Genomic DNA, 26,183 nt, shown 5'->3' on the forward strand with positions numbered 1-26,183 from the left:
ACAATGAACATGGTTTGAAACATGTTTCTGTGGAGTTTGAGAGTACCATTATGTTTTACGTAAAAATCACATAGTTGTGATCCAGCAATTCTGTCACTGCACAGTTTTTTTCCCTGTTTTGACAAGTCTGATCTTAAAATTCCTTCAAATCCTTAAAGTCCTACATATACACACGTGTTACATACTACTTTCTACACAAAATGTTCTTGGGCAGTGACCATTTGGATAAAGTTTGCTTTTTCACACCAAAACTAGAATGACCTCGGAAGAGGTAAACTGCTTGAAAAAATGCTAATACCTGGCATACAGTATCTACTTATACTGGATCTTGTACATCTTGCTATTATTTAGTAACTGTAGGCCTTTTAATAGTAGTTCAAACTCCCAATTAGGCAGAAGTATTTATAAACCATCATTCTAAGTATTGAGTTTGTTTGTTACATCTGAGTGCTGTACTATGCTAGATTTTCTTCTCTATATATTGTCCATTTACCATGCAAGTTTCAGGCATCACTTATCTGCAAATGCTAGTATTGTAGTCATGAAACTGGGTGTAGCATTGTTGATGACCCGTGAATGGGCGTTAAATAAGCAAAACCTATTGCCCCCAACAGTGTAAAGGTTTCTTAAAATATTTGCTCGGCTTACTGAAGATTTGCTATTCTGTGTAATGCCTCGGAGTAGTTTGTACTACAAATGTAAATGGTTGTAGAAAAGTTTGTACATTATATCACACTTTTAGTGCATCCATACTTGATAAGGGATACATAAGTGCTGTATTGATGCAAACACACAATTTTGTCAACACAGAACACACACTGGTAAATGCTTTTTATCTGTTTTTCACATTGATCTATTGAATTTGTATATATTCAGACTTGAGAAATCAACACTTACCAACACACATGTCTGTGAGAACATGCATACATGTACATTGTACATGTATCACATGCTGTTAGTGCAGATTAATATGAACCTCACTAACACATGACTGACAATATACCACTGAAATGCTTGTAGGATACAATGTCCAAATTGTTTGATAACATATTTAAATGACTTTAATTGACAGTCACATGTTTGAACTATCCTATATTGATAATTATCCAAGTTTGCATCTCAAAATGTCTTCCACTCCTTCATGTAACAGTATACAGTTAAAATACCTACATTTTTAGCTTTCTTTTTTCCTGAGATGCTTTATCAGGATATTACATGAATTCCTTGATAAAAAATGTTGTCTTTTGCAGTACAGACAAGGGCTTATTCCCATTTGAAAATCTTCTGTCTCAAATTACATTTACTCAAACTACATGTGGTACACTCAAACTACTGTATGCACAATGTTCCAAAAGCATTGTATAAACAGGGGTTAGTCAGCCTACAATGTAGTTCTATGGTAGTACAGAAGAGTGAGCTGACACAAGATCTTGAATGCACAATGTGTATGTATAGTTCTACCCAACTGAATCAGAAAAAAAAAAAAAATGAAATGACCAACAAAACAAAACTTGCTAAGTTGTGGGTGAATAGAATTATGATTTGATTACCAAAATATTCCAAACATGCACTTATTCTGCCCCCATAGACCATTTGGCAATGTACGTTGCATATTTCTCCCATTGTGGCATACAGGGGAATATGTGTCACGCAGACCACAGTCTGTCTTATTTGTATAGGGATTCTACCATGACGTTGCACAAAGGGTGCGACTCTTTTGTGGCACAGTATTTGGGATGATATGCAGTTGTTTTGTGGCTGCTCTACTACATTGTATACACATTTTGATAGATGAAATTTTTATACTAATGGACCCACCTGAAATACTATCTACAACTGTATGAACTTCGGTATTTTATGTTTGTAGGTTCTATGTTGAGAAAAAGTGTCTTGAAATATTGTTAGGCAGCAATATTGATTTAGAATATCTCCAGCCATAGGAATTTGGGATAAATGCACTCAACTTGTAGTCATGTCTTCTGTACCTTCAAATGCAGGCACAAGGGAAAAACAATGAAAATGTTGAGACAGTGGAAGAAAAATCATGCATAGAAAATACTAATGATAGGCCATCACACCATTTGCAGGGTTTCTATTTTCCTTAAAATAATGCCTCAAGTCAAATGCTATTCGCAAGATTACAGGACATGAAAAATATTAGATCTGATCCCGGCATGCATGCCACTTGCATTGTGTACATTTCTCTGTTTACCACTACTGTACTCCACGACTCTCGTGAAATTGTTGGAAGTCTCAATTCACGAAAAATTGGACTCGCTATAAACATGGCACATACAGTTATTATAGTAGTGTGCTCTGTGTGAAATTGTATAAAATTAAAATGCTGTTTGCAATGGTCGACTTACAAGTGTAGTCACTTTGAAAGTATTGTAATCTTTTAATACTTGGTTAAATTTGTGTGTTACATTGTATGTTTGCATGAAAGATTTTGCTTAACCCTTGTACATGCTGTAGATCTATCAGAATTGCTTTGTACAGCATCCTGGACAGAGCAATGTTGTGTGTAATCATACTGTCCCCTCTAGCAAGAGGCGAAACACTCTGTCCCTCGGATAGGACATAAAATGCAGGTGCTGTGTGTGAGAGAGTCACATCTCATGCATGTACAACTTTGTAAAAGATCCCGCTTCATTCATTCATCACAATGGTTAGAGCAGGGTGTTTGACCCAGTGAAATGGTCCCGCCTCACACGTAACTGGACCCCATGGAAGATCAGCTTAGCATAGCTGAATATAGGCTATCCAGCCATTTTCTCAGATGGAAAATAAACAAACAAACAAACAAACAAACAAACAAACAAACAAACTGCCCAAAACTCCCTGAAAGTGTGTTTGGAAACCTTTATTCTGTGCCAGAAGGGAATTGATAAACACAGCTTTTGAAGTCCTCTGTTCCCTTTGTGCAGTTGTAAATGAGTGAATTGTCCATTAGGTAATCAGTGCAACAGAGTGGTCCAAGCAGGCACAATCATATTGAACTATGCAAAGGATTCAAAGGTTCTCAGTTCCGCTATACAGTATTGTGATGCACCATTTAAAGGCACAGTTTACCATAAAAAAACCCAGTATTAGTGCTTTAAAATAGTTCTAAAATGTGAGTGAGGGATAGAAACAACCACTGTAAAAATTGAATCAGTATAATCAATGTTAAGTAATTTTTACTTATCATTAACATATGTACAAAATGTGAACAATACATGTCGTTATGATAAAAACTTTTCCAGACTAAACCGCCGACAGTTATGGTTGAATGTGAAAAACAGTGATATCTCCTTATATTTCAAACTTTATTGCAAAAATTTTATGTGGTAGGATGTTTTGTGATACAACTGACCTACGGTACTTGTACACATACATGTATGCATGAAAAGTGATGTCTTGAACATTTTTAAATCATTGCTCCCAAAGGTAAACAGGACCTTTAAGCAATAGCAGAGAATGCAATTTGGATCAAAGTACAAGCCAGTCATTACTGTGGTTGTCAGTCATTTGCAGGGAAGGCACTGGAAAAGGAACTTTTAAATAGAAAGAGGCGATGATTAATAGTGATACGAGTACTACTTGACACTTTTGGAGCATCAATTATTTTTTATTGCTCATTACCTCTTTCTGTGACATTTTGGGCCACTCATCTTTAGCTTGATAAAGGCATTAGGAACTTGTCAACAGTGACATCATGGTGGGGTCTAGGGCAATTACCCCCTGGGCAATTACCCAAGACCCTTCCCCTGACCCTAACCCTGTATGTGATATAACCCTAATCATAATCCTGAACCTAATCCATCACTGTCCAACTGTGGACAGTACAGTATTTATTGGGGGGGGGGGGGGGGGGGGGGTACATGTAATTGCCCTGATAGTGACGCCAGGGTGGCAGTACACAACTGGAAATTCGAACATTTTGCAAGCTCTGAATGTGAGGATATTGAGGAAGTGGCACTCATGTGTGCATAGCGCGCAATATTATAGCGACTTATTTCTCGTTGTGCTACTTATTATTGATGTTCTGTCTCATGTTTTGTGCACAAATTTTCTAAGAAGTTTTATATTTTTTCAAGTTTAGCGTGTACTTTTCACTGTTGCGCATGTCACCAATATTATTCTTGAGGATATTACATAGAATGTTGCTGGCTATTGAAGATGTTGCACAAGAATTTGAGCATGTTGCCACAACATGCTTCATTAATTTCCGTGTGGACCACCCTGAATACATTGCCAACTTGGCCCAAAGCTGCATACCACTTGCCCCACGTTTGACCACCGTGTAGCATACAAGTAGAGCAGTGAGAGGATTAAGGATTTATTATTATGACAAAAATTATAAAAATGAGGGTCTTTGAATCTCAGTTAACTCTCTGGATTACCACTGGCAGCGCTTCTGCATTGAGCCATCAATGGCATTATTTCTAAAGCACACATCTTGGGTCTGTGAGGGTTAATGTGCCATTCTACCTGCAGTATTGGAGAAGGGTGTGTCTGGGATTCAACTTAATAATAATGCACCGAGCTAGCCTTACAGAGTGTTTTCCATTATGGCATATTAGTTGCAGGCTGCAGGTGAAAAAGAAAGAATTCAGCATTCTATACGTCTCCAGAGTGTTGCATGGTACATGGGTCATGATAATTAATAATGCACAGTACAGGTCCTCAGGTGTATATTTCTGTATTTGCATCTCATGTACAGTAGGTAGAGAAGGAAGTAATGTGTGCAGGGATGATTACAATGCAGCTGTATACACAGACGGTACCTAGCAGTAGAGGATTCATGAAGCGCATCATGAAACATTGAAGAATGGAGACTGATGCGGATTTGTTTTAAAGGGAATGCACATGAAGTTGTAAGCTACCGGTACATTGATACCTCTCAAATCCAATCTTGATTTGAATTTTAGTGTAGCTTCTAAAAGTTTAATGGGATTTTAATATTAATCAGCTGTGTTTACAGGATTCATCTGTTTTTTGAAAGGGCCAGTGGTCATTTTAAGTATTTTCAGCTATGAATATTTCCAGTAATTATGTATTGTGAGATACACTTGCAATGTAAAGTGGTATACAATTTGTATGTGTAGCTTTTTACTTCCTTTGGAACATTAGCTGTCTCTGATAGTATTCTATAGAAAGGATTTGGCTGCAGTGTGGCATAAGAATACACTTTCCTGGTCTATCTTTTCAGAGACTCCAACCCCAAGCACCTTCTGATCTGGAGATTCTCCCGCCCGAAACCCCTAACAAACGGGAGACTCCAAGTTGATGTGTGCGAAGCGCGAAGTTCCTAGGGTTTTAGATGTTCTCTGGTGCTATCTAAGGCTTAGTTTTTCAACATACAATAGCAATAAGTAAGAAATCCTTCCCACCGGGAGACACAGAGCCAGGGCGGGAGAAATCAAATCTCAAACGGGAGAACGGGAGATTTTGCGAAAATGGGCTTTCGGCGGGAGATCTCCCGTCGAAAACGGGAGGGTTGGAGTCTCTGTCTTTTCAGTGGGTCTGAATGCACATGTGCCACTTTTCATTTTCCGGGTCTGTTAGCTTGTATTCTGGTCTGTCCCAAATGCTGTATTTCAATCTTTTATAAATTATATTAAAGCCTACAGCAATCTATTGAGGACTAAAATTCCTTCATTTTAAACTAAGTTAAGGTTTTTCTTTCATGTGCCATTTCTAAAGACTTGATCTCATTTACTTGTAGGCCTATATTGTTGTTGTTGTTGTTGTTGTTTTTTTTTTTGGGGGGGGGGGGGGGGGGGGTAGGGAGCCTGAATGTAGAAATACATGTATTCCCCTAAGTTGATAGAAAATGCATGATGTATCTGTTCACAGTTTATAGTGATGACATTTATGTAGCTGGAAGAAATCCTCTTCTTGAAATAAGCTGCAAGGGTACTGTATGATGTTGTCACTGTTAGATTGTATGTCGGCCCTAACTTGTTAGTATACAGCTTGTAGGCCTACACCATGTGTACGATATAATTTAGCTAATGGTGCATTGCATTATCCAGTGATTACAAAATGTATCTAAAGAGTCATACAGCCTGGTGCACAGGGAATAATTTTCCAACTCAAATTTGATTAGCAATTTCAGACGATGAACAATATTTCACATGGTATCCTGTACATTTCTATGGAAGAAAACTGCTACACAAAAGATAGTTTGTGTAGCAGTGGTGTAAATAATGCATAGCAAATTGCGATGCGATACCAGGAAAATTATTCCCTGGTGCGATTATCACACTTTAATCTACATGTACAGCCGTAGCTGGAACACAATTAATGATCTATTCTTACTAAGTTTGGAATAAACTACAATGTAGTACAAACTGTATGTGTATGTATCATTCATTTCCAAGCAATCAATATTTCAAGTATTTAAAACTAAACCTATAAGATACTTGGTGGAGCTGTACACTGGTGTATTATGCCAGGGAGGTGAGACACCTCCCTGATTATGCCCAGTGAGTGATGGATATGCCATTGTGTGTTCAAGAGTGTCTTTTACACTCAGAAGAATCACCTGTTGCATTTACATTATTCATTCAAGTTCCCACCAAGCATCTGTTGGATAGCAGGGAGCTTGTGATCACATGACCTTCAGACCTGTCGCCAATCTTAGGCCAGCACACGCCCATCTGTATGTAGTAGTCTCATTTTCTAGACCCATGGATTCAGAGCAGGACAAATGATAACAATTATGCAATGTGTGTGCATTGCATAGTGTACTAGTACAGTTTGTATTCTTTGATTGGTTTAGTATACATTGTACAACAGGCAGTATGAGAGGTATGCCTGCAAGCTTCTAGCTTTTATGTTTCTTTGAAACTTACGCTGACCAGAATTGTTCCGGGTGATTGCATCGTTCTGTGGACCACAAAGGAAAATTGGTGCAGTTGAGTGATGCTGTATGGCCATGAATTTCAGTCATTGATCATTTGATCAGCATTTGTACTGGGGGAAGTGTGTGAACTTCCCCATGTGCTCAAAGTGATCATAAAAAACTTTATATTCAATCCATTATTAGGTTGTGTGTGTTACAGCTGTATGTTTGTGTGTGTGTGTGTGTGTGTGTGTGTGTGTGTGTGTGTGAGTGTCATAAAATCGGCTGATTGCCTACAAATACATGAGCAGTGGGCTTTGTTAGGGTGTATCTGTGTGCTTGTAAATGATATATTATATCTTTCTTTTTTTTTCAATATCACTGTTACCATCGTGGCATTATGATATGTGTGTGTAAACCTTTCTCCATGCAGTTTAAATTAAATTTAATTGCATTGTACATCAATTACTGCATTCATTTTCAATCGGAAGTACGTCTTCCAACTTGAGTTTTTTTAAATCCCTCTCTTTTTTTAAAATTTACCTGCATAATGTGTACATACATGTGTAGTGTTTACAAGAACTAAACAGGAAATAAAAAGCAGGATGATGCCGGAAATTGAGAGTCTCGAAATCCTGCTGCAATGTAGTACATGTACATGCAGAATGTATGCAAGACTACTTGTATTACTTCAATGCCTTCTAACCTTGTGGACACTCACCAACGAGACACTTCCTAATCAAATACAGTACAGTGTAATTGGGCTATGTTCAAATGATTAAAGAACAAAGTGCATGAGGCTTGCCCAGTTTTACAGTCTGTCCAAAGAAAAACACTATGACAGTCACATTGCATGGGGCATCATTGATATTTTTCTGAGGACAGTGCTGTGTTATGTTGCACTTCTAAAGTTGAAGTGTACGAAATGAAATAGTTCAGATGTTTAGGTAAATTGTCTGAAAAGTGACGCATCTTTTTTCTAGACTGCATAATGTTAATAATGTTGTAAAACAGCAGAATGGATGAGATTCAGAAAATCATGAATAATGAGGCTTTTCATTATTTTTCATTCCCCTTTTATCTTTAATTAGGGAGACTTTGTCTGGTTGGAAGACCCCAGAAAGGATGGCCTCAAAGTCCCCATCGGAGCGGAGGTCAAGATTGCCGACTCGGGGCAACTCCAGCTCACAGATGACGAGGGAAAAGTAAGTCAAACTTTGTAAAGAAATATCCATGAATTGTCATTTAGCGTCATTATTTTGACATAGCAATTTTGAAGCATCATACATATGTATGTATATATATTACTCTTGTACTGCATTTCCAATACCCTGCCATGGAGAGAGAAGATACAACTGTAATTTTTGTAACACCAGTTTATTAGCAGTGACGTGTCATATTTATATTTAACCTCCTGCCTGATCAATTGTCATAGTAGTGCACTCATGGATTAAAGGAGAAGTCCGGACGATTTTGAAAAAAATGAACCAAAATCTACATAAATAAAGGACCATAATGACTAAGTTTCATTGAAAAAGACCCTCCCAACTCGCCACAATCGATTTTTTAGCATCACTAATTTTGAATCGTAACCGTTCGATTTCTGTACGCCGGCGAGAAAGATCACGTGACAGCGTGACGTTTCATCCTCACATTGCTTTTTGCTTGGAGCGTCAGCTGGCTCGGGGGAGCCCTGCTTGAGCAACGGTGATACGGGCCAAGCAAGCGGTAGTAGCGTACCGCTCAACAGTCTCTGACCACACAGCGGATGCACGCGGCATGATCTATTGCTTCATTAAAAAAATGCCGATGTGTCAAGTGTTAGGGTGTTGTCAATACTTCAACTTTACTAGTAAGTCTTCAAATTGAAGAAATATTTCGATTTTAAATTGATATCTATCCACGATACTACCTTTACATGATCCTGAATGCTACAACACGCAGCCCGATTACGCTGTGTGTATTGGGCTGCTGGTCGTAGTTACCGGCGCGGCGCGGCGGCGGTACCAAGCTGGCGCTGGCGTTTCTTCCTCGGTTCAAGTTACATGTATACTGTCGTATTTTATCACCGTCAGACACACTTTTCAACAGTCTCGGACAACAAAAGAGGCAATAATTCTGACATTGACAGACTGATTTCAGATTGTTCACACTCACAAGTCGAAAAAACGATCGCGGATTGTGATAGCACTTGGCAGCAGCAGACGTAAATGTATGCCTGCACAGCCCGACAACAGCTAATGCATTGTAAGTGATGGGGTGGACACTAATAAGTACGGCAGTATTATAATACATACATATTTCAATTTAAACGAAAATGTTATAGCATTGCAACTATTTTACATTAATCTTTGAAGATTTTATATAGATATATAACGAAGATTATTTGAATAAAGGAATACAGCGTTTGGCAACAGCACTCCTAAATCGGTGTACGGTCTCCTGCAGTAGCGCCGACAAGGCACACATGCAGATACCGCCCGCAGTCAGCAGTGCAATGGGAGATCGATGCGTAGCTGGGCTTCGCTCGCGGTGCTCTCAGCTGAGGAAACTGCGCCCGATACGTCACGCGCAATGCATCCTGGGACAGATAGTACGAAGGGCAGCTCGCGACGGATTCGAACATGAAGAATTACCTTATTTTAAAAAAAGATCATAGTAAATGTATCTGATGGTCTTTTCTCGTCGGGAAAAGGGTAATAGGTTCATGAAATATTGTTCTTTACACACGAAACGGCTGATAATCGTCCGGACTTCCCCTTTAACACTAGACACTGCATATTGGCCTCTGCTACAAGAAAGAGATTTGTTTTACAGAATGTTAGCCATTCCATCCCATCAACAAAAACCAACTTTCTTCCTTTTTTGTTGTTGTAAATTCTAGCAATGAAATTCAACTACAACAACAGCAGTAATTAATTGTCATTCTTTCTTTAGTTTAATCGCAATGAAAGTGAGACACACTACCAATGAGAATATGATACTTTCTTTTCCTACCTAAAGTGGAGGATGATGGTCTGTGAATTGTCATGTTTTGCATGCAGCACTGGTGATGTAGTGGCTGATGGCCACAACACCAGTGATAACCATCTTTTCATTGCCCACCTAACCTTCTGGCTAGCGCTAGTCTTCAAACTGGTCTGAATAATACGCACAATACAAGGCACTAACGATCTGAGCATTGATGTCGATCCCTCCGTCTCTTTGCTCTTCAGGAGCACTGGTTATCGGACTCCGTGGCTCAGAAGCTTCGGACGATGCACATCAGCTCCATCAACGGAGTGGAAGACATGATCATGCTTGGAGACCTCCACGAGGCTGGTATCCTACGCAACCTGCACATGAGATACAAACAAAACCTCATCTATGTGAGCATCAATTATTTCTTTATTTTTTATTTGCTTTGCTTAAGTTTTTTTTTTTTGGTCATTTTGTTTGGTCTTTTTCGTTTTTTATTTTTGTATTTGTAATCCAGCCTTTGCAAAGTATTATAATATAGCACTGTGTTGCTGTTTTGTGCAAAAGTCTTAATTGTTTATGAATATGTTCAGTGGGTTTAAATGGTCTACCTATTACTGACTGATGATTGGTTGTGATGCAATCACATGATTAATGCAGCAAAGAAAAAAAATTGTAATATATTGCAAGCAGTGACGTCACGTCAGGTAATGTAATTTCAGAATTTGACTGGCTGCTAACAGGCTACAATGAAATGATGTGTATCTATGTGGACCATGAAATATAACAAATATTGCCTTGTTTATCAGTGATATAACACTTGCCAGTCCCTAGAGATTTATATTTCCCCCTCAAGGCAATATTTTCCTTCAGTGCTGCATGCTTCGGGAAAAAAATAAGATCTTTCATTGAAAATATAATTCCCTAACAGATGTCAAGTTTTTTACTGCACCCTGAAAGGCAACATCTGTATGATATTCTCTATCTACCTCCCCATCCTCCATCCCAAAATCCTGCGTGACCAGAAATAACTTGTTCAGTTCATTTGTTGTCAGAACTTAGATATATTTCATTGCAATTTTTCTTGCGATGTCAGGTGCTTCCTTGAGCAAACTTATTCCAGTTGTCAGGAATGTGGTAGAAATCTTCGTCATTTTAGATAATATTTTGATATATATGTTTAAATGTGTGTATTCACCGAGATGAATTGGTTTATTTCAGGAGTGAAATGTGGAATGGACATGAAATTGGGCCTATTCTCCCGGTTATCATGGTCTGTGCCTTGTACAGTAATAGGCAATGGAAGGATTGTGTGACGATTGCGAGTGTACATAAAAGTGGCACTCACTCACAATATGCAGGATGCATTGAATGAGATGCATGCACAATGCATGGACATGATCCATGATCCATGAAGACCATTCAGCTGCACACAAAAAGAGAATTATTCTACTCTCAGGGCATGAAGTATTGGCAAGCATAGCTATATATCCTTGATGTTAAAAACTGATGGGATTAAAAAGCATGATTAACATTGTGGTGACTTGATTCTAAAAATTGTATGAACATCTTAGCTGTGTAATAGATGAAGAAATACTTGGGTTGTTCAATAATGTTTTGAAATAAAACTGTCACTGTCAAGGTTTATACATAATTGTACATATGAACAAAAATCCCCATGCTTGTAAACTGGGATTCCAAGTTGGTTTAGTGTTGCACCACTTTTTATGGGGAAAATTGGGTAATGTTTGATCTCCGGGAAACATTCACTTTTTTGAAGTGTGTACCAATGATTTTCAAATAAAACTTGTCATAGCTTTTTACACGATTCCAAAAGCTCTGGTTGTATTTAGGACTATGTGGCTTTGATAGGCCAATCTGGAAAAATTTTAGAATACATGTAGTGCCCTTGAGAAAAAAGCATGGTATTAACTCGTTGAAGACTAGTCCGTGTATACTTGAGCAGGTGTTTGTGGGAAACGTGTTACAGCAAAATCAGCTGGTCCTCAACGGGTTAACAGTATGAAACACCGGTAATCCTGGCACCCCTCCCTTTGCACGAACAGGAGTTATTACAGCACATATATTCCTTTGCTTCCTTCCGTTGTCCACAGACCTACACAGGTACCATCCTGGTAGCCGTCAACCCCTACCAGGTCCTACCCATCTACATGAGGGAACAGATCGAGGCGTACCGGGACAAAAGGATAGGAGAACTCTCCCCACACATATTTGCCATCGCCGACAATGCCTACTACCGTATGCTGAGGGGCCTTAGAGATCAGTGTGTCATCATCAGGTGCGTGGCACCTACCCATCTAATTTTTCACTGTTCGCATTGCTTTTCTTGTCACTGTGTATACACTGTACGTACCTTGTATCATTTGTGTGGGCTGTAAATATGGGGCTACTTAGGGGCTAGCAAGAGGCTGCACTCAAAGAATTTCTGTGCTTCACAGATCTCACATGCTGGTTTTGCTTATCAGAAAGAAATGAATTCAATAAATCTCTCTGTTTTGTGGCATCACAGAAGATGTGTCTTATTTTGTAATAGCAATCTTTATTACCCAGCTCGAGTGAAGCAAATGTAAACACAAAAATTTGATTGTTATTACATGATAGATTGTGAGTATCCTAGAATGCAGTTGGTTGGGGCTCCCCCTTCTAATTCATTTCACCTACACGTAAATCTGTAGATTGGCTGATTGTATCAGTACTATAGAAAACCAAAGACAATAGACTGGAAAGATTGTTCCTGAACAAGGAAATTATAGGTTTCCATAAGTAGTGTTTTTGTTGTTGTTGTTTGCACTTTGCCTTCAATTTTCATTTTGTCTGCTTTCCACTATATCTGTGATGGCTCACACAAAAGTTGTGCTTCCCAGCTCATGTCTATTAAACTCTGAGCTCTATCTTCTTACAGTCCCACAGTATTTACACCAAATCAAGACTTAATCTCAATTCTCAAATCCTAATTGTGTTCTGAAAAGAAGAAGAAGATAGAACTAACCATATGGAATTATGTGGGTAGATGTATTTAAAAAAAGTTGTTTTTCTGTCATGGATGTAATATTGATGATGATAGTGTAGTCTATTTTCTTAAAACTATTAGGCCTCACTGCACAGTATTGATACCAGTTTTGCTCATGTGAAAATAAATAAGTGTATAAATCAATAGATAAATAAATAAATAAATGAATAAATAAATACATACATAAATACATCAATAAATAAATGAATAAATAAATAAATAAATAAATAAGAAGTGATGAGGAGATAAATTAATTAATGAGTAAGTAAGTAAGTAAATAAATAAATAAGTAAGTAACTAACAAAATGAATAGATAGATAGATGAATAAATAAATGTAATATCCCGACTAATCATTGACTTCTTTGATTTTCATCTCTCAGTGGTGAGAGTGGTGCAGGAAAGACAGAGAGTGCCAAGCTGATTCTACAGTTTCTGGCAGCGGTGAGCGGACAGCACTCATGGATCGAACAGCAGATCATCGAGTCCAATCCCATCATGGAAGGTGAGAATAGAGCCTGCCCTCGCTTGGCTGACACTTTACATTCACCAAATCAACCCAAACATCTTTTACTCGAGGAAGTAAAGGACAGAGCCTCATTTTATGTCTCATTACATCGATCTGTTTAGACTGTGTTACAATGACTTATCAATGAAAGTGAATGATCTATCATAGTCACTTTGGTCAAGTAATTACTAGTACTTACTTGACCAACTGACCCATTGGATGATATGCAACGAAGGCATTGTGTCCAGTGTGATAATGTTCACAACCTGTAAGATTCATTATCTCCTTTTGATATACTTTTGGGCAGTATGTTTGCTTGACATGATGTAGAAATATGAATGCACTTGTCCTCGAAAAGTAAATAATGTCGACCAATATGGTACTGGATATATTACAATGATATAAAGGTCAGTGAAAACATGGAAAATGTAGCACAACCATTTAGAAATTTAAAGTAATTTACATAACTTTTTTGTTCTTGTTTTTGTTTTGTTTTGTTTTTGTTTTCTTTTCAATTATTTGAGCACCAAAGATAAGTTTCCATTTTCTTTTCTTTTTTCTGAGTACCACACCTTTGACAGCTTCCTTGCCATTTCCTTGTTGATTTGTAGAACACCCTGCAACTCTTTTTTTTTTTTGTGAGTAGCAAACATTACAGTCGCATTCCTAGCATTGTTTTGAAGTTTCATGGCATGCCTTGCCAAGGCAACCGTGACCCTGTGACCTATAAATCTCCCCTCCAGTCAGTCATGTAGAGGGAGTCCCAGGGAGTCGGGGAGTGCCGGATCATATTTCACCATGTTCTCCTGCTGGCATTAAAATGATGCAATTTACAAGGGCTGTAGGGCAGAGGCGACAGGCAGACCCACAGGGAACATCTATACATATAGTATTGTAGTACCACTTCAAACCCCCCCCCCCCCCCCCCCCCACTTTTCCACAGGTTATCAAACACACGCCACGCAATCATCACACATCATCGCAAAATACTGACAAGACTTGGGCTACTATAGACCAGTTTGGTTTGGGCACTATTTTTATAATAATGTCTGTATCAGCCATAAATGGGTGGTTTCAGTGTGCCTGACAATAGTTGATTTATGCACTGACATAGCAATGCAACTTACTCAATTGCATAACCCATCGAGTCATATTTTCATCTTATTTTGGAAGCCCTGCAGTTTTTCCCGATATAAGTAACAGTGTTTTTTAGCCAATCGGGTCTATAATTCTTTCTCTTTTATGTATGAATCTTTGATATAAATTTGATTGTAATATTGTTTGAAGATAATGTATAGCAACAGGTGTACATCCTGGCTGTATAGAATGAAATATGATGTCTGTAACACAATATGCTGTACAACTGCACACGAATGCACAGCCAAACTGCATGTGTGTGATGGCTCTCCAGTGTACACAAACACAATGTACATTGTGTAAGCCTAGGTGCGTGCATGCCCCATGCTACCACAACTTCTGTGCCTTGATTGTGTAATTGCATACATATGAGAATCCACATTGCCAGCTCTACATATCCAGGAATATTGTAAATGAAGGGATGAAATGATTTCAGCTCTACTTGCAGCGGGAAGGTCTCTTTCCACCTCCCTGCTTGCACCTGTCTCTTGCTGAAGATATGAAATATTCAGGGATACGCTGTATGTGGGCAAAGAGGTAGATAGAGAGGAGGAGGAAGAGGAGGATGAGGAGGAGGAGAAGAAGGAGGAGGAGGAGGAGAAGAAGGAGGAGGAGAAGGAGAAGGAGAAGGAGAAGGAGGAGGAGAGGGAGGAGGAGGAAGAACAAAAAGAGGAAGAGGAGGAGGAAGAAGAAGAGGAGGGAGAAATAGAGATGGGGGATCTCATTAACTTGGATATTGAATACATGATGCATGAATGATGCTTACATTTTTGACACGAGTAGATCATGGTGAATAGACATAATACTATATACGTATATGTGTTTTCTTTTTTCTTTTTTCTCTAGCATTTGGAAATGCCAAGACCATCAGGAACGACAACTCGAGTCGGTTTGGGAAGTACATCGACATCCACTTCCAGGAGAGGGGGGTCATTGAGGGAGCAAAGATTGACCAATACCTGCTGGAGAAGTCTCGACTGGTCAGCCAGGTAAACCTTGGGGATATGATCAATGTGGAATATTTATTTGCAGTACTGCAAAACCAGAAACATTCAGGCATGAAATTTTCTCAAATTTCGAGCCAAGAGCCTTTTTTTGTGGCATGAAAATGTCACAAATTGCCACTGACATTTAGTGCATTGTGTGGACAAAATCTATCACATACATTTTACTTTCGTGAATCTTGGCTCCTCGTGAAATTCATCAAAGTTTTATGCACACAAAATTTGGGGTTTTACATTAAATCGATTCTGCAATGTGCCTTTCTTTCAGTAGAATAGTAAATTATTTCAGTTGTTAGTCCATCTGTTATTTGTCGATGGAACTGTTTTTTGATTATCACATTTACTGAAGTTATGTGTGCAGTCAAATTCTCATCTTTAGAGCGTGTTTTACTTTGTCTAGTGAAAGTCACCCGACTGGGAAAGTATGGTGAATCTTATCCTGTTTTCCCTCTCCCTTTTATCTCCCCCTAAACAGCTACCAGATGAGAGAAACTACCACATATTCTACTGCGTCTTGGCCGGGATGCCTGAGGAGGAGAAGAAGGAGCTGGAGCTCACCAAGGCAGAAGACTACTACTACCTCACACAGGTGAGTTTTGCTGGGGTGGAAACTGATGGTAGTGAAACTGATTTTGCATTTTGTCTGAGGGATACCCTAACCTGTTTTAAATAGGATGGGCTGATTGTGCTGTAAAACTTAGTTTGAGGGTGCCAGTTAGAAGGGACATTTGTTGTTGTTGAGATGTACTCTGATAAAATATTTTTTGTATACTGTATTTTTTTCCTTTTTTTTTTTACGGGAGAGGTTGGAATGAATACCCATTTGCCACTATGATATTTTTAGTTGGTATGTAGAATAATCCACCTGGTGTATACGCTCAATTCAACATTGTATTATTTCTTTTCTTTTATGCTCAACTACTCCCTGATGTGATTCCTTAAGTTGGTTGGAGAGGCCCAAGGGTCATAGTGATTTTGATTGCTTTTTTCCAACCGGGCTCCTTAGGGAAGCTCAACAGGGAAAGCCTGACACTTCGTTTTCTTGTGTTTTGTTTGTTTATTTTGTTTCTCTGTTATCACTTGTATTGTTTTGCAAATGCCGAATGAATAATAATAATAATAATAATAATAATAATAACACGCATTTCCGATAGACACCTGCTAAGTATACATGTACTTAAGAGTAGTCTTCAATTCAATTCAATTCAATTCAATTTATTCGGCACAAAATAAATCAAAAGTACATTATGTACACAGTAAAAACAAAAGCAATGTGTGTAAACATACATGCACATATTATGGAAGTTAATGCCGGGACCCCTTTGAAGCATCTGGTGCTTGTTGTTGGGGCCCAAAACAAAATTATACAAAATACAGTTGCCGAATAGCATATTGTGCAAAAATGAAAATGAAAAAAGAAATATACCAAAAAAAAAAACTTATCAGCCCTACACTATGCACACACACACCACATTCTTATCACTCGCACACATACAGCGCACACCAAACACACTCATTCAGTAGCAATGTCAGGATCAAAGAAGTGAACAGTAGAAGAAATTTGGTAGCTACATGTAGCAGTCTACTCAGACATGGATAACAGTTAAAAAGTATGTTTTTTTAAATAATGTTCTGAAGCGAGAAAGTGTAGTGCTGGACTTGAGATCTGGGGGGCGTTTCATAAAGCTGTTCGTAAAGTTACGAACATCTTACGAGCGACTGGTGATCAGTTCTTGTGCTGAATTATGGCAATTCTGATATGTATAGCACATCACAACTGATCACCAGTCGCTCGTAAGACGTTCGTAACTTTACGAAGAGCTTTATGAAACGCCCCCCTGGACTGATTGAATTCCATTCATTTACACCTGTAAAACGAATTGAATGGGTTCTAACTGTTAAACGGGCTAATGGCATTCTCAGGCTATATCTTTCCCGAGTAGAATAATCATGGAAACACAAATTACATTTAAACATATCATGAAACGAAATTGGGAGAATACCTTTATGATACTTACACATAAACACTAATATATTAAATCGAACAAGTTCATGAATGGGTAGAATTTTCAACTTGACAAAAATTGAAAATTCTACCCATTCATGAACTTGTTCGATTTAATGTCGTGTCATGTCAAAGAAGGTTTGGGGATTTTGTGAAGCTGATGATCATGATAGTGAATGATTATGATTAATGATGTGACATGGTAACGGAAAGGATACATTGCAATATTGTGATAAATGTTAAAGAGAGCTGAGATTTACAATGTATGTTGATTTTGTGGTAACAAAAGTGTTGAAGGTTTTAAGAGTTTTAAGGAGTTGTGATTGTGATTTACAACACTTTTTTTGATGTTGTTAATCAGGGGAATTTCTGTCAGGGTTTTATTCACGGTGTTGGCAATGATAGTAGTAGTCAATCTTTTCTCCTCCAATTGTTGAGAATTAACTTGTTTGCTAATTCATTTCTTTTTAAAGATTGTTCAATCATCATATGGGTTTTGAATATCTGTCGCTCTGTAAAACTGATCATACCAATAAACATTATATGACAATGCTTGTGCTTGAAATAGTCATTGATCTCATTAATGCCTCTTATCACTAGGGCAACACCATCAAATGCGATGGGAGAAACGACCGCGAGGATTTTGCCACGATCCGTGCTGCCATGAAGGTTCTCATGTTCACGGACGACCAGATCTGGGACATCTTCAAGCTCCTGGCGGCCATCTTGCATCTGGGCAACATCAAGTACACCGCCATCGAGAAGTCCAATCTGGATGCAACAGGGTTCTCCAATCATGTGGAAACTGGAAAAGTCTCCAAGCTGCTATCAGTATGTATACTGAAGTTCCAGTTTTTGTTTTGTGTTTTTGTTTGTAATTTTAATTAGATTTCATTCCATACATAATTAGGTGGAAGTTGCAAAGAAAAATGAGATGAAAGATATAATCACAAGGGAATTCTTAGTACCAGATTCAGAAAAAAAAGACATATACATGTATGTAGTTGTGACTTATAGCATATTATTTTAATAGTGGACGAGGGTACAAGGGAAAAATCATGTAATGTTGTATACTTTTGCTACGTCTAAAGGTCAATCAAAAAGCTCTGGAAGAAGTACTGACCACCAAGTCCACCACGGCATCTGGTGAGGTCATCATCTCTCCCGTCTCCATCGCCACGGCGACGGACATGAGGGATGCCTTCGTCAAGGCCATCTACGGCCGCCTCTTCATCTGGATCGTCAACAAACTCAACGTGGCGACCTTCAAGGAGCATGATCCCAACACCGGGAAGAGAGTGAGCATCGGCCTCCTCGACATCTTTGGCTTCGAGAACTTTGGCAAGAACAGGTAAAGATGTCAGTCTGTTTGTGCAAATTGCCAGTAAAATGCTTTGAATATGAAATCTGGGCTGTGTTGCATGAGAAGATGCAATCATACATTTGTACATAATTCAAGAAAAATCAGACTGAAGTCAGGTATCAGCCGATGAGAATTGAATATTCACAGACTTATGTTTGATTTTCTGACCTATGTCTGATCTCAACTTTTATACAAAAAGGCCCAAATAATAAAAAAAAAGGGATAGAAATTGTGGTCATGCAAGTATTGTGGTGCTTCCACATTGCTCTCGGTAGAGATACCTTTTTTTGAACTGCACATATATCATGCCTTTCTAACAGAAAAATAGTCATGAAATGTTATTCTAGTAAACTTTTGAAGGTACTGAATACAGTGATGCAAACGAGGACAAACTTTTTGAAACACGCACAAAATGAAGTGTTGGCGAAATGGGGCAGAAGTAGATATTCAAAGACAGTTTGCACATTCTGGACATTACAGTTAACAAAGGCCAGACTTTTTTTTTTTTTGGGGGGGGGGGGCTTTTACTGATGTTAGGGTCAAATACAAAACACTTTGATGTGAGCAAGTAATATTGTTTTTTAAAGAGTTTATCATGAAAGGGACCCATGGTCTGAAGTTTTGGTCCTATTATTTTTGTCCCACAGCTTCGAACAGATGTGCATCAACTACGCAAATGAGAACCTCCAGCAGTTCTTTGTCAGACACATCTTCAAACTGGAGCAGGTGGGTTGACTTTTGATTATCTATTAAATATGCTTATACAAGCTATGTGTATCGAAATATGTATTGAGGCACCTTTCATGGCTGAATGGTTAAGACTGGTGCCACATATAAAGAGAGTCTGGCCAACTACTAATTGGACACCATGTCGTTACCGCATGTATGTTACGCGTTACAGGGTTAGCATGTACACTCAGACGTAACAGTATGACCAAGCCAAATAGCGGATGGGCGCTGCTTATGAGCGCACTTTGGTAACGACATGGCTCCACAAAGATCATGGGACCAGTTTTGACCAATCACAGGCTTAAAAACTTGAGTCGAAAAGCAAGTTTGCCAGACTCTCTTTATATGTGACACTGGTCAAGACCATGTGGCTAAGGCCCGCAGGCTTCCATGCTCATATAACGAGGTTTCATTGCCAGCCTGGCAGTAGTGCCCTTCAGCAATGAATACAGTCAGAAAGATAACAATGGCAGAAAAATGAACGTGTAATTGGGATCTTCAAAACGTGAATGCTTCGCCAGCTATTCAATAACGATATAATTCTCTCTTCATCGATACTTGAAATGAAAGAGCTTTTCAATTTCTCCTCTGAGAAACAGATGTGCCTCTCATCCCATTTCACATTGAAACGCTAAGGCTTTATTCCCTCTTAACATTCAATGTGTATGTGTGCTGCCCTCTTTGACCACAACAGGAAGAGTACGACAGAGAAGGTATCCAGTGGCAACACATCAAGTTTGTCGACAACCAGGAAACCCTTGACCTCATCGCCGTCAAGCCCATGAACATCATCGCTCTCGTCGACGAGGAATCCCGCTTTCCTAGGGTAAGCCGAAAAGTCTCTTGAAGAGTTCATATATGATTTCACTAGTGAAAGAAGACATGTCTCTCATTTGCATAGACGAATCTCCTTCCTAGCATAGTGAAGACCAAAATTCATACATACCTCTCTGAAATGTTGGTGTAAGCTTGGGGTATCCTCCATTAGCACTATTTAAATTATGTTATCAGAAATACATCTGTACAGTTTTAGGAGTGTAGAAACCAGTCTTTGAAAAAGGGGAGTCTCAGCGGTGCACGTTGCCATGCTATGTAAATGTTGTGCGGCATTGTGGTACGCCTGTGTACCTTGTTGCCAGCAAGAAAGAAACAATTCCAAGGAGATAATATTTGTTTCTAGAGATGAAAAAAAAAGGAGTCAAATATGTAACTCACGTGAAAGCAAATACATCTCAATAACTTGAGTGCAGAACGTTATTCTGGATTCAGAATTGTTTAAACCCACTCCTCTCAAGCTTTTTCAACCCGAGGCCCACTTTGGCTTCTACAAAATTTTTAGCGAGCCATTTAGATGAAGATTCGATATTTATACCCCCGCCAAACGAAGTTTGAAGGGGGTATATAGGAATCAGCGGACGGTCGGGCGGTCGGGCGGTCGGTCGGGCGGTCGGTCGGTCGGGCGGTCGGTCGGGCGGTCGGTCCGTTGCAAATCTTGCGTCGCGAATTACTTCCTCAGTTTTCAACCGATTCCCATAAAACTTGGCACAGATGTGTGCCTTGGGTTGTAGATGTGCAAGACGTATTTTTTGACAGTACCCAAAATTACGTTGCCATGGTAACGGCATATTATGGGCAAAAATGGGTACAAATCTTGCGTCGCGAACTCCTCCCACAGTTTTTGATCAATTTTTATGAAATTAGGTACAGATGTTCATCTGAATATGTTAATGTGCAAGACACATATTTCCGCAGTGGCAAAAAGTGCGTTGCCATGGTAACGGCATGTTATTTGTAAAATATAGGGCAAAATGCTTCATGGCAAAACTGCTTCATCAGTGTTCTTCCAACTCTCATGGAATTCATATTGAATGTTTGTCTTAGGATATAGGTCAGCATGACACATTTCTTGACAGTGACAAAAAGTATGTTGCCATGGTAACAGCTCACATATTATGAGCCAAAATGATGGAAAATTTTGTGTTGCAAACTACTTCCTCAGTTTTTGCCCAATTTCCATGAAACTTGGTACAGATGTGTGCCTTTGGTTGTAGATGTGCAAGACGCATTTTTTGACAGTACCCGAAAGTACGTTGCCATGGTAACGGCATATTAATGGCAGAAGATCAAGAAAAGATCTTGCGGATTTAACTACTTCCTCAGTTTTTTGACCAAAGCTTATGAAATGTGGCACACACCTTGATCTTGGTGGGAAGATGTGGAAGACATATTTTTTGGACGTGTCGGAAGCTGCGTTGCCATGGTAACGGCATATAAATGGCAGAAGATCAAGGAAAGATCTTGCGGATTGAACTACTTCCTCTGTATTCGACTGAAGCTCATGAAATGTGGCACACACATTGGTCTTGGTGGGAAGATGTGCAAGACATATTTTTTGGACGTGTCGGAAGCTGCGTTGCCATGGTAACGGCATATTAATGGCGGAAGATCAAGGAAAGATCTTGTGGATTGAACTACTTCCTCAGTTTTTGACAAAAGCTTATGAAATGTGGCACACACAATAGTCTTGGTGGGAAGATGTGCAAGACATATTTTTCGGACGTGTCGGAAGCTGCGTTGCCATGGTAACGGCATTTAGATGGCAGAAGATCAAGGAAAGATTATTCCTTGGGTAAGACTGTCGTCACGGGGCGGGGGTATTAATCACGTTAAGTGATATTTCTAGTTTTCATTTTATTTTTTGCTGATATCATGGCTTCACAGCCCACCAGTTAAAAAGCATTGATTTCAGATGTTATCAACCTGCTGAGGACGAGTCCCACAATACTCTGTGTCTATGGGAAATGAGTGTTGTAGCAAAATCAGCCCGTCCTCAGCGAGTTAAAAGACAGAGCATGCACTATATCTGTTTTACGAGTCATCAGTGAGCTACTATATAGAAATAGTGGTGATTGACCCCTCAACTCAAAATCTCCTCATTATGATTCATTAATCTCCATTATGCCTGTCATTAATTTCCACCCTAGGGGACAGACATCACCATGTTGGCCAAGCTGAACAAGCAGCACTCCAAAAACAAGCTCTACATCCCTGGAGCTTCCGCCAGAGGAACCCTGTTTGGTATCAAGCACTTCGCTGGCACTGTCTACTATGAGACAACTGGTGAGTGGTTCTAGGAAGAGTACTGTATACGGCATATGTGTAGCGATAGTCTCAATTTGTAGCGAATCGGGACTTCCTGTCGTGTCAGGATCAGAGTTGAATTTGAGAAAAGCACCTGACTCAGGAAAAATAGAAACCCCATGAATTATATGGCATGTGCAGTAGTTGATCATTTGGTGACTGAAATACATTTGTAAGCCAGCCTGTGTTTATTCACTCTGATTTCCTATGACTTGTTGAATAGCGTGTGGGGTAGGCTTCCCTATGTGTAAGATAATCCAAAGCTGCTAATGAGTAGGGTTCATTTACAATATGTAGCATGATTTTTATGCCTCCGCAACGAAGTGGCCGGAGGCATTATGTTTTCGGGTCGTCCGTCCGTCCGTCCGTCCGTCCGTCCGTCCGTCCGTCCGTCCGTCCGTCCGTCCGTCCGTCCGTCCGTCCGTACGTCCGTACGTCCGTCCGTACGTCCGTCCGTACGTCCGTCCGTCCCGTTTTGTTTTTGTCAATATCTCAAGAACCGTGTGGTGGTTTTACATCAAACTTGGTATGAGGGTATATCCTTGGGGGATAATACTTTGTGTAGATTTTAGGGTCAGAGGGTCAAAGGTCAAAGGTCACAGGTTATTTTGTGAAAAAAAATTGAAATTTCATGTTTTTCTCCATATCTCGCAAATGGTTCAAGGTATCTTCATGGAACTTAGTATATATACTTGTACTGATGGGCAGTGATTATCTAGGGAAGTTGGGGGTCATGGGTCAAAGGTCATGGGGGTCAAAGGTCAAGGTCAACTCCTCAAAATATCACTACTTTCCTTATATTTATGCAATGAATGAAGGTTTTTTTTTTAACTTGATGTATACATGTCTTACCCAATATATATTCTGTGGGAAGTTTCTTGCCAAAAGGTCAAAGGTCAAAAGGTCAAAGGTCAAGTGAAAGTGCTGAATTGCACTTTTTCCTCCATATACCTCCAATACCTTGAAAAATTACTCAATGCATACTCTTATAAAAGGGTCAAAAGTCAAGTAAAAGTCATCAGTTCCCCAAATACCTGCACTCTGACATTTTAATCATTCATCCAATTGAACCTAGTTCTAGGAAAGTGAACATTCAGCACATTTGTGTCAAACCTGTCATTTTAATATTTTGCCAATTGTTTGAAACTGTCATCACACATTGTCAAGACATTGTACTATAGACCTATTAGGAGAACCATGCATTATGGCGGAGGCATATCAGTCGCCGTAGCGATATATCTAGTTCTTCATCAAATTAAGTTATGTTTTTGGCCATCAATTTTTCAACTGAAGTTTGATGTAGCTTATTCTTCAAGAATGTAAAATTCTATCATGCTTGCATGAGTCAACACATTGACAGTGCAAATCCTACATTTCAAATTCATGAAATTCTTCTGTCGAGGTATTTTTTTTTTTCATTGCAGCTGATTGACAAATTGCCCTGCATCGATGTTATTTGCAATAAATCCTACATTGTGCCTATAATGTTACATATAAACTGTTCTAGGATAAATTTGGCAAGTAGAAAAAAAAAATGTGTTTGTTTTTGTTTTTAGGTTTCCTTGACAAGAACCGCGACACCTTCAGTCCCGACTTCATCCAGCTCATCCGGACCAGCCAGAATGAGTACCTCAAGCTCCTCTTCAATAGCGATCTCTCTGGCTCCACGGAGACCCGAAAGAAGTCTCCGACACTGGGGGCACAATTCAAAAAGTCCCTCGATCTCCTCATGACCACGCTCAATGCCTGCCAGCCATTCTTTGTCCGCTGTATCAAGCCAAACGAGCAGAAAAAGCCAAATGTGAGTGATGAGAGGAGGGCTTATATAGCCAAAGCAGCTCCTTTTTTTTTTTTTTCCCAGAAGTGTGTTATATAATCTATCTGAAGGTTTTAGAGATTAAAGCATTTTCTCAGTTCTAGCCATATGCTTTATTGGTGTTGTTTTTGTTTTTTGTTATTCCTCAAACATGACTGCCATTGGTGTGTATGTTGGAATGCTATAGCACATTGTGTGCAGTCTAAATGTTCAATCAATTTTCAAACCAAGATTAGCTCTAATGGTGTAAACTTTTTATTGTACGAAGCAATGGATGAAGCCTTATGTAGGAAAGTGAAAGTAAAATAGTTAAAAGTTGAAATTCATTTATTGAAATGTAATTACTTGTATATGTCACCATGCAGAAACAATACATCAAATCAAATCAATGATATTATTAAAATTCCTTTAATATACCTTTTCTCTTTAGTTTAGACATCAACATATGACACTTGCTGTATCAAATCTGTATAGTGCAACTGCTAGCAATGATACCTTGAAAAGTCATAGAAATGTGTAGTATACAGACATACAGACACACATACCTTGTTAATACAATCATCAAACACAGTACGTACACTACTTACGTTTTTTTCTTGAGCAGGGGTACAACGATAGATTTGTGCATTTCATCTATCCGCTTTTTAAGTCAAACATCATCGTCTCGTTTACTCAACAGATGTTTGAACGAGACTTGGTTGTGCGACAGCTGAGGTACTCCGGTATGATGGAAACAATCAGGTGAGAAGTCTTCTTTGTCATGCAGTATTGTTGGTTGCCATGACAACCTGATTTAAATTCACTTGTGGCTTAGAAAACTCTTGCAATATTTGCATCTCACTAGTTATGAGTGCACTTTGACTAAGTACAGGAATATTCCAAAAAGAGATACACTGTAGATCTCTATTTTTATGCAAATAAGAATGCAATGCAAGTCTTTTTACTTGAAGGAACTCTTCATGGTTCGAAACCAATGTTTTGACTGTGGGCAATTTAAAGGGATCGTGTAGTTTTGGTTGAGACCTAATTTCAGGTTTCTAACATTTTTTGGTGAGATAATGAAAAAGCTCTTATGATATATGAAAGAGCATGTAATTCCATGAGGAATTCAATGTTTATTTGATAAAAATTGGTTTTGAAATGGCTGAGATATCCAAAATAGAGCGATTCTAATAAAGTGTGGGACCCTCATTATATTACGATCTCTTTGTTTTACTTTGTTTTTGGATGTTTCAGTCATTCCAAATCCGATTTTCATCAAATAAACTTTGAATTCCTCGTAAAATGGTATGCTCTGTACTATTTCATAAGTGTTTTCTCGGTATCTCGCAAAAAGTTAAAAGCCCAATTTGCATCTCCAACAATACCGTATCATCCCTTTAAACATTACAATAATCCAGGTCAGGGTAAAGATCACAAGATGAAAGTAACATTGGTTGAACAAACTAAATAAATTTATCGCCTTACAGGATCCGTCGAGCAGGCTACCCGATCAGGCATACATTTTCCGAGTTCATCGACCGCTACCGGATGCTGGTTCCGGGCATCAAGCCGTCTGCCAAGGAGGACTGCCGTGCTGCCAGCAAAAAGATCTGCAACGTCCACCTCCAGGGAGAGGATTGGCAGCTCGGTCACAAGAAGGTCTTCCTCAAGGTGGGCCT

The 26,183-nt window shown here is 39.0% G+C and overlaps 1 protein-coding gene across 1 annotated transcript in view; it reads left to right on the forward strand.

The window, feature by feature from the left end:
* LOC139742077 (myosin-VIIa-like) overlaps positions 1-26,183 on the forward strand; it is a 71,008-nt gene that overhangs the window by 5,219 nt on the left and 39,606 nt on the right. Inside the window, exons 3-16 of the mRNA XM_071652636.1 lie at positions 7,924-8,037; positions 10,048-10,200; positions 11,905-12,089; positions 13,203-13,324; positions 15,311-15,453; positions 15,944-16,057; positions 18,074-18,304; positions 18,565-18,824; positions 19,484-19,562; positions 20,260-20,391; positions 22,550-22,685; positions 24,263-24,507; positions 25,202-25,263; positions 25,992-26,175. Of these exons, the coding sequence (XP_071508737.1) occupies positions 7,924-8,037; positions 10,048-10,200; positions 11,905-12,089; positions 13,203-13,324; positions 15,311-15,453; positions 15,944-16,057; positions 18,074-18,304; positions 18,565-18,824; positions 19,484-19,562; positions 20,260-20,391; positions 22,550-22,685; positions 24,263-24,507; positions 25,202-25,263; positions 25,992-26,175 (2,160 nt within the window). The remainder of the gene's footprint in view (positions 1-7,923; positions 8,038-10,047; positions 10,201-11,904; positions 12,090-13,202; positions 13,325-15,310; positions 15,454-15,943; positions 16,058-18,073; positions 18,305-18,564; positions 18,825-19,483; positions 19,563-20,259; positions 20,392-22,549; positions 22,686-24,262; positions 24,508-25,201; positions 25,264-25,991; positions 26,176-26,183) is intronic.

This window comes from Diadema antillarum, unplaced genomic scaffold (assembly GCF_040938485.1).
Source record: "Diadema antillarum isolate AM-2024a unplaced genomic scaffold, OU_Dant_1.0 seq00000979_RagTag, whole genome shotgun sequence".
NCBI classification, from domain to species: domain Eukaryota; kingdom Metazoa; phylum Echinodermata; class Echinoidea; order Diadematoida; family Diadematidae; genus Diadema; species Diadema antillarum.